Here is a 9530-nt window from a genome sequence, read left to right on the forward strand (position 1 = left end):
TGATCAGTCAAATTGTTGACCACCCCAAATTAAACTCCCAAATTGATCAGTCAAGGGCAAGAAATTACCTTTTTGATCAGTCCAAATTTAATGCACCCAAAATTTTGTCCCAAATTGATCAGTCAAGGGCAAGCAATTATCCTTTTGAACTTGACGATCTCTATTATTTGCCAATCCAATTATTTTCCGCTCAATCACTATTGTCTAATACCCAATTTCCAAATATTTTGATAAACCAAATAACTTGTTTGCCGACCAACTATATAGCAATTGAATAAACTGATCTAGCCAATCACTCCTTGCCGATCTATGTTTTGCCGCCCATGTGAAGTTCTTTTTTATTTTGCCAATCCTATTAGTGAAAGCAAGCCTGATATCTAATTAGCCCATTAGTAACCCACTAATATTTTGCAGACCCTATTCATACAATAAAAGAACAAGAAACCGCTGGAAGGACAAGAAGCCCAACAAAAAAAAAACACGCTCAGAGCTACAAAATAAAAGGGGTAGAATATCATTGTATTGCCCTTCATAGATTTTCGATCCCTTTATTCAAAAAAAAACCCGTTGACACTACAGAATTCCTTCCAACAAAATAGCATTTGCCGACCCTATTCAACACTAAAATAACAAGAAAATCTATTCTGGCCTTTGAATTACCGCTGGAAAGAATTGCCGCTCGATTATATTGCCGATCAATTTGAACTGCTCAACTTTGAATTTTGAGCCGATCGTTTTTTATTTCGAAAAAGGAAGTTGCCGATCAAAATCCATGTATCGGTATGATCCGAAGCCTATCCTAAATACCGGATCCGTATAAAATTTGAAACTTTGTTAAGAGTTTGCGGTTGTACATGCATGAGTCCTTGATAGATCCCAAAAAATCAATTGCGAGAGGGTATGGGTATATAACTAGAGTCTAGAGGCAGCCCCGCTTTGCAATCTTTGGTTATTCTTGCAAAGGATATTCAAGAGTGTAGCAAGGACTAGACCAAGGCTATCGAAACACAATTGATTGAGTCCGTGATTTGTGAGAAAGTGCACCAAGATTATCTTTCTCTGCAAAGCTTCGATGAGCAGTAGAACCCGGTTGCAAGGTAGCATGCTAGACTTACTTGCTTCGCAATGTTGGCCACGATTGCAAGTAGTGAGAAGTAACGCGGAAAAATGGAGTCGACAACTTCGATACCAATGCTCAAACCGAACACTATGGAAGTCGAAAAACGACCCTCTTCAAATTGGTGTCAAGCGCGAAGCCAAAGTAGCGGTATATATGCATCAACTAAAATTTTGTCCAAGTCCATCCTTCAACACCCAATTCAAAGCAGCAGCCGATGGAAGCGAACGTGCATAACCAACTCCCATAGCTCGAAACATTGCCTGAGTAGCAAGAACTTGGAGAGCAGAGCTAAAAAACAGACTCACAAACTTCCACTTAACATACTCAATATAATTCTCTTTCACTCCACTTGGTATAAAAATGTGAGTTTTACACTAACTTTCTACTATTGCCGCCAGTTCATATGGAACATGATTCCAAAAAATATCGAAATCCAACAATTATCCCTGCCCCAATTTGTTTCCAGAACAATTTGCCGATTGTATCATTCTATCTTCTTGCAGACCGAATTTTTTTTGGGTTAATCAATTTGTATATTTGCCGATCAAACTCAACAAATAATCAAGTTGCCGCTCCAACACTTAACAATTTACTGATTATCCTAAACAAGTGTACTTCAATCATTCCCATAAGCTTTGAACTGCGGATCCTTTTTGCCGATCACTATCTCTTTTTGCCGATCACTTTTGCCAATCCCATTGAGCTGCCGATCCCTTCGATTGAATTTCCGCTGTTACGGCCGATCCCTTCAAATTAGAATGCCGCTGGATGTGTGTTTTCTGGAATGCCGTTGATCAATATTTAGGAAGAAAGTTTGAATTCGAATCGAATTGAATTGCCGCTACTTGATTTGCCGGGTCGGCTGTAGTTGAATTTCTTCGGCTGTATTTTGCTTGATTTTGCCATTTGCTTGATTTGCTGCTCATTATACTGACCCCCTACAAAACAAACCATATATTTAAGTTTGATCTCCATAACAACCTTCAAAAAGCCCGTGGGCTATAAGTCTAACACTGCCCTTCATCTGCCTAAGCAATTACTTGAAGCAGCGGAAATTTGTGAGGGACTGAGTGGAAGGACTTTGAGAAAGCTTCCATTCTTAGCTCATGCAGCCATGCCCATCCCTTGCAGTTGTGATGCTAGCAAGTACATGCACACGTTGATACATACAACAAGAAGGGAGCTATCAGAATTAGTTAGTTGAGCTCAGTTTTTCTGATTTAGCAGCCTCTCAAATCTTTTGATGACGAATGAACCCTTACTTGGACATTTGTGCGGGATTTTGTCTGGATATGCCTATACCTATGGGTTATTCAACGTTTTACTACCTGGATCATCTTTCTATTCTACCATCGAGAGCTCCTCGTTGCTGTCAACATGTGTGGACGACCCAAATTTATTTTGTGCACTGGAGGCAATCCATCTGGTTATATGCCTACACATACAAGTCCAAATTCACCACCCAGTAGTTTAATTTCCAGCAATATATGGAGAAACCTTTCCTCATGGATGCCACAAAGAGAACTGCCCAGATTGGCGGAAGCATGGTATACTAAACGGCCTGTACTTGTTAAAGCTGTTAAATTGATACTGGACGAGAGGAGTTTAGGTGTCTTCAAGGCCATTTCAGAGTTGATTGTTGTCATGGCTTCATGACCGATGAATTTTTGGAAAAGAAAGTTGCGGATTTAATTAATTGCCGACCCAACGTGTAAGACATGCCGCTCGATCTCTTTGAGTAGTTGCTTCGATCACTTTTGCCGATCCCGTGATGCCGAATCTTTGAACTGTCGATGCCGCTCGGGTTTAGATTGCCGCTCGAGTTTAGATTGCCACGGAAGTTTGAATTACCCCTGGACTTGATCATGAATTGCCGCTCGAGTTTAGATTGCATTTCGAGTTTAGATTGCCATGAAGTTTGAATTACATTTGGACTTGATCATGAATTGCCATTTCGAGTTTAGATTGCCGCGAAGTTTGAATTACCATTTGGACTTGATCATGAATTGCCGCTCGAGTTTAGATTGCCCGAAGAAGTGAATTACCATTTGGACTTGATCATACCAGCACTAATGCACCGGATCCCATCATTTTTTACCAATTTACTAACCTACCAAGTACCATAAATATTAATACTTCTTTGCCACACGGGCCTTGCCCATGTAACAAAGAGAGGGCGATGTTCCGGCCCCCACAAATGTGGCCCAATATAAGCCCAATTCAATACAAGCCCATGCTCAGAGCCCAACTATAAACAAGCCCACGCTCAGAGCCCAACTATAAACAAGCCCACGCTCAGAGCCCATGCTCAGAGCCCAACTATAAACAAGCCCACTTCAGAGCCCATGCTTTCGAGCTTAACTATAAACAAGCCCACGCCGAGCCCAACTATAAACAAAGCCCACGCCAGAGCCCATGCTTTCGAGCTTATCTATGAAAAAAGCCCATGCTCAAAGCCTACATTCCATGGCCGAGTTCTTCCCGCCCGGTTCTCAACTTCATTCCACGAGTTGGCGGATGTCGGCTAGTTCTCAACTTCAATCCCCACTTAACCGGTTCTCCCCGATTCTCAACTTCAATCCCACGAATCGGCGGTTCTCCGCCCGATTCTCAACTTCATCCTACGGCCGACGGATGTCCCGCCGGTTCTCAACTTCATCCCACGGTGGCAGTTCTCCTTGAGTTCTCAACTTCATCCCACGGTGACAGTTTCTCGCCCGATTCTCCAACTTCATCCTACGGCCGACGGATGTCGCCGGTTCTCAACTTCATCCCACGGCCGGCGAGTTCTCCGCCCGGTTCTCTAACTTCATCCTACGGTGACGGATGTCCCGGTTCTCAACTTCATCCCACGAAGGCGGTTCTCCGCCCGGTTCTCAACTTCATCCCCGGCCCGGCGAGTTCTCGCCGATTCTCAACTTCATTCCATGAGTGACATATGTCCCGCCAGTTCTCCAACTTCATCCCACGATGACGGTTGTCCCGCCCGGTTCTCCAACTTCATCCCATGATTGGGCCAGTTCTCCCGCCAGTTCTCCAACTTCATCCCACGATTGGAATATTGGAGAACGAGGAAATAACTATCACCAATGCTACCTATAAAATCCAACGCCCGTCATTTTTCGAATCCACTTTAATCGAGACTTGATCCCAAGCAATATCTTTGGAGTGCGTAGGCAACTTCAAAACCGAAGTCCAGTCTCATCTTTCCCCAATCACCATCTCCTTCACCATCTCCAAAAAACATTACTCACAACCCTCAACTGGTGTGTTTTGGCAAATCTTGCTGAAACAAGCATCAAGGTTATATTACTTATCTGTTGGTATATGTTGATGAAATACTTATTACTGGGAGCTCCATTTCTAACTGTAATTTTATTATTAAGCATCTATCATCAGCCTTTGCTTTAAAAGACTTGGGAGAATTGAGTTACTTTTTAAGTCTTGAGGTGACAAGAACAAAAGACAAAATGTTTGTCTGTCAATCCAAATACATAGTGGATTTGCTGAAAAAGCATAATATGGAAGGAGCTAAGCCTACATCTACTCCAACATCAGCTACAGAGAAGTTAGATGCAACTTCAGGTGAAATATTAGAAGATGGTACTGCGTATAGATCAATGGTTGGTGCTTTGCAGTATCTTACATGGACTAGGCCTGACATATCCTATTCTGTAAATCAAGTTTGTCAATACTTGCGCAGTCCAAGATCTACACACTTTGCAGCTGCTAAAAGAATTCTAAGGTATCTTAAAGGGACTATATCCTATGGGCTTCTTATTCACAAAGGAGTACAGACTGGACATTAGAGCATTCATGCATATTTTGATGTAGATTGGGTAGGGTCCTCCTCTGACAGAAGGTCCACAAGTGGCTATGTAGTTTATTATGGTAATACACCTATTGCTTGGTCAGCCAAGAAGCAAGCTAGAGTTGCAAGGTCAAGCACAGAGTCAGAATATTGTTCTTTGGCTCACACTGCAGCAGAATTATCATGGTTAAAGAAACTATTCAGAGATCTTAAGATTCCAATATATCACTTACCAGTTGTATGGTGTGATAATAATAGTGCCATTTCCCTTGCTTCAAACCCAAATTTTCACGCCAGAACTAAACACATTGAAGTCAATTACCATTTTGTCAGAGAACTCGTTACCAGTGCATCACTCAAAATTAGCTATGTTTGTTCTCACGATCAACTTGCAGATGTGTTTACTAAAGGGATTTCAAGACAGAGAAATTGTTATTTAAGATCCAAGCTTTCAATCCTCTCACAGAGTATTTCATCTTGAGGGGGGCTGTTAGTATATACGTATGTAAAGCTTCTAGAAGTTCAGTCAAGTCAATTCAGTTAGATTCAGTTAGTTAGTTACATTTTGTTATTAGTATTGTACAGGTGTCACTTAGAAATTGGTTGTGTGTGCTGTCAAATGTAAGTATAAATACAATGTAATATCTAGCATTTCAGTCAATGAAAATCATTTTTGATTCATTCTTCTTACACAGATACCATTCCCAAATAGTTGTATGGTGTTAGAGAGCTGAAAAAGTTTGCAAACCTTGAAGGAAAATGTCTTGATCTATTGAAGTGTTTAGTGTGTGGAAAATGTGAGTGGTTGGGTGCTGTAATGGAAAAGGTTAAGAGTGGTTAATCATTTTATTTTCTATAACTATGTAACGTAATATGTTTTTTTTAATATGAATAAACTTTTATTTTATATGAATATATGTTAGTTTATATATATATATATATATATATATATAATAAAATAGAAATTAATTAACATTGTTTATTAATGATTAAGAATAAATATGCATCTACAAAATTAAATTAAATTACAACAATCAACGTCGGTCACCTCTAATACTCCATAGATGCTCGACAAGGTCGTTTTTAAGTCTATCATGCATATTCTTTGATTGAACTCGTAGAGTCCCCTCAATATAGTGTTCCCGAGTAGGTGGGATATGTGGTTGCCCTTCTGGATCAGGAATGTACTACCAAAAAAGTGACTTTTAGCCGTGAATGGTTTTGCCGTGGCCAGGGTTTGGTGGCTAGATATCACTTTTTGCCACGACATGCAGAAGTTGTGGCAAGAAATAACATTTTGCCTCAGTCTTTCCCTTTTGTGGCTAAAGGTACATGCTTTGCATCGATTTCATTCTAGGCGCGGCTTTAAGTTACGGCTCTTGCAGCAAGCAAGTTCTGGGCGCGGGTTTAAGTGTGTGTTTTGCAACAAACAGTGGCAAGAAGTTATTAGTTTGCCTAATTATAAATTTTCAAAGAGGGTAGAGAATTACACATCACTTCCCGCGTGTATTTTCATTCTTTCCCACAATTTTATTTGGTGAAAACTGAATGTTGAATCTTCTCAAAAAAAAAAAAAAAAACAACTTAAACCCATTTCACTGCATCCGCCTCCTTCTCTCACTGCATCCGCCTCCTGCTCAACTGCTTCTCAAGTGTTTCTTCACTGCTATTTCCGGTAATCACCTTCTTGTTGAAGGTCTTTAATTAACATCTTTATTTTTTACGCTTTATAATTAAAAAGTATCATTTTTTAAGTGTTTAATTCTTGTTTGTATGTTGATTCAGTATTTATGAGTTTCTAATATAATCTATATGATTTTTGGGGTAAAAGATTTGAAATTGAAATTTAAATCATTAGCTTTCTTCTTGTTTAGATGTAAATTTCAGAACTTGTGCATTAATTTATTTTATATTCTTAGATCTACCATGTATAAAGCCACTTGCAGGTTAGTAATCTGAATTATGCATGTTTTCCTTGTCAAGTCACCGTTTCATTTTTCCTAATTCAAGCTCCATCATATTGAATTGCAGAAGTACAAAACAGCCATGTACAGACCCGATTCATCTGAAGGTTCATATATCATTTCCGGTACTTCTGTTGGTTCATATATCTGTTTTGAATAATTTTAGAACTAATATCCAAGTTTTGCTAAATATAATAATTTCCGAATATCAGGAACACATATATAAGCATTAACCTAGTACTTTTGCTGATTATCAGATATCAACCTTCATCCATGATCAAAATTTTATGGGGTTATGTAGATATATGTTATTAGTGTTTGTTGTAGCCGCATTATATTGTGTATAGATTCAACGTTCTTAGCATATGCAGCTGAAGTTACTTATGACGGAGGTAACCTTTTAATCGATGGAGTGCCAAAAGTTATACTGTCAGGCTCATCCATTACCCGCATAGTACTGTACAAGTAAGTTACTCGTCATTTGTGATTATTTATCATTCTCAGTTGCCATTCAATTCATTTGTGCATTAAAAAAAAAAAAACACGGAATTGCTTACTGAGTTTCGTACATTGGTTTTAGATGTGGCCGGATTTGATTCAAAAGCTAAGGCATGAGGTCTTGATACCATTGAAACTTATGTTTTTTGGGATTGTCATGAGCCTAATCGTCGCCAGGTTTCCACTTGTTGCATGTATGCTAATTTACTGAATATATAGAATACACAATATTCCTGACACCTCTCTTTTTCATTGTCGGTTTAGTACGATTTCTCGGGGAACTTAGACTTGGTGAGGTTTCTCAAGACAATACAAGATCACGAGGAATGAATGCCATTCTTAGGATTGGTCCATATGTGTGTGCTGAATGGAATTATAGGTATGATTCGTATTAACTTACTATCATAGACCTTACGAAGTTTACGTTGTTGATTAACTTTTTCTCAAGATATTTGGTTTACGTTTTTATTGTAACCAGAGGATACCATATGTGGTTCCACAATCTACTTGGAATTCAAATCAGGACAGATAACCAAGTCTATAAGGTTGGTTAATTACATATGTTGATTATCCTGTATTCCTATGGTTACTGATTTCGTAGATCTCAGCTCGTTTTTTGCGGACATTGAATACCGCCTAACTAACCATTGCTTCCGTTCTCAAGGATGAGATGGAAACCTTCACTGAATTAATAGTGGACATGTGTAAAAAGGAGAAGTTTTTTGCACCACAAGGAGGCCCCATTATCTTAGCTCAGGTTCGTTGTTCGTTCTTTTCATTATGGTTGTTGTTGTTCTCCTCATCATTGTTCTTGTTGTTATTGAGTTACATGTCAATACTTAACAGATTGAGAATGAGTATGGAAATATTGACAAAAGTTATGGACAAGCAAGCAATAACTACATCAAATGGTGTGCACAGATGGCCTTGAACCAAAATGCTGGAGTTCCATGGGTCATGTCCTCTTAGAAAGGCTTTGCGAACTTTGCCCTTGACTTTCTAATGGGTGGTGTCTCTGCTGCTGTATCCAAAATTGTTGTTGCTCCCATTGAACGTGTGAAGCTTTTGATCCAAAACCAGGATGAGATTATCAAGTCAGGGTGTCTCTACGCCATACAAGTGTATCTTTGAAATTTCTTGGATGGCTCTTTGGAAATGGTTTCTTGTTTCCTAGTACATTTATTTTCTTTGTACCAAGTTATTATTTGTTTGATCAAGTGACATTTTGTACTCGGCGAAGCCATATTCAATTCAATTGAAAATGTGGGATTTCATTGTTAGAATTATTTTGAAGTACCTAATATTTCCTTTTGGACCCCCTAAAAAAAAAAAAAAAAAAAAAAACTTTTAGCAGCGGCCAAGTCGTGGTGAAAAGGGTTATCCAATATTCAAATGTGAATGCTTTTGCGACGGAACAACTGTGGTCAAAAGTTTTTTCCAATAAAATATAATAATAGCTTATTAAATGGGAAAATACATTTTGCAGCGAGAGTTTCCGCAGCAAGAAGTGAAACATTTAGCCGCGGCCGTGTTAGCTGTGGCAAAAAACTTCTTTCCACACCCTTTATTGCCACGGGCGTGGCTAAACGTTTTTCCTTTGCAAAACACATTTTGCCACGAATTTTGGACATTTAGTCACCACAAATGGCCGCGTCAAAAAATCATATTTTTAGTAGTTCTCATTTCATAATTTTTATTCTTAACTCCGATTATCATATTGTGTAATATGATACATGCTCTCATAACAGTACTCATTGTCTCCACATGCCATAATTTGCAATATTTTGCCAAAATCCCAAATTTATTAGATTGCAAAACCCTAAAAGTTCTTTCAATATATTTCATTGCAGTTTCTTGCATCGTTGCGAACCACTTCGTCTTTAAAGCATTAGGTTTTAAAATTGTTTGTATAAATGCTGCATAGTCAGGATAGATACCATCAGTTAAATAATAACCCATATTATAGCTATGCTAATTTACATCAAAATAAACAGGTGAAGAAGTACCATTGATCACGTGCTCAAATACCGACGAGTTGTCCAACACGTTGATGTCATTGTGTGACCCTGGCATCCCAAAGAAAGAATGTCATATTCACAGGTCTTCGATTGCAACAACTTCGAGAATAACAGATGAT

The 9530-nt window shown here is 38.8% G+C and overlaps 1 protein-coding gene across 10 annotated transcripts; it reads left to right on the plus strand.

Annotated features, from left to right (window-relative positions):
- Positions 1 to 6286: 6286 nt before the first annotated feature.
- On the plus strand, positions 6287 to 8673 carry LOC147475452 (beta-galactosidase 15-like). Of its 10 annotated transcripts, XM_086582868.1 has the most exons (9): positions 6495 to 6606; positions 6851 to 6877; positions 6963 to 7020; positions 7267 to 7360; positions 7476 to 7570; positions 7658 to 7772; positions 7874 to 7938; positions 8058 to 8150; positions 8240 to 8673. In XM_086582868.1, exons 6-9 carry the CDS (start codon positions 7724 to 7726, stop codon positions 8360 to 8362), a joined length of 330 nt encoding a protein of 109 aa, XP_086438994.1. In that variant the 5' UTR covers positions 6495 to 6606; positions 6851 to 6877; positions 6963 to 7020; positions 7267 to 7360; positions 7476 to 7570; positions 7658 to 7723; the 3' UTR covers positions 8363 to 8673. The 10 variants fall into 10 exon arrangements, 9 of the variants coding, with proteins under 9 accessions (XP_086438996.1, XP_086439000.1, XP_086438997.1 ...); XM_086582870.1 differs by lacking the exon at positions 6851 to 6877 and having other exon boundaries at positions 6287 to 6606; positions 6942 to 7020; positions 7243 to 7360; XM_086582874.1 differs by lacking the exon at positions 6851 to 6877 and having other exon boundaries at positions 6287 to 6606; positions 6942 to 7002; positions 7243 to 7360.
- Positions 8674 to 9530: the final 857 nt, after the last annotated feature.

The sequence above is a fragment of the Coptis chinensis genome, chromosome 9, assembly GCF_015680905.1.
Source record: "Coptis chinensis isolate HL-2020 chromosome 9, ASM1568090v1, whole genome shotgun sequence".
Classification (NCBI taxonomy): domain Eukaryota; kingdom Viridiplantae; phylum Streptophyta; class Magnoliopsida; order Ranunculales; family Ranunculaceae; genus Coptis; species Coptis chinensis.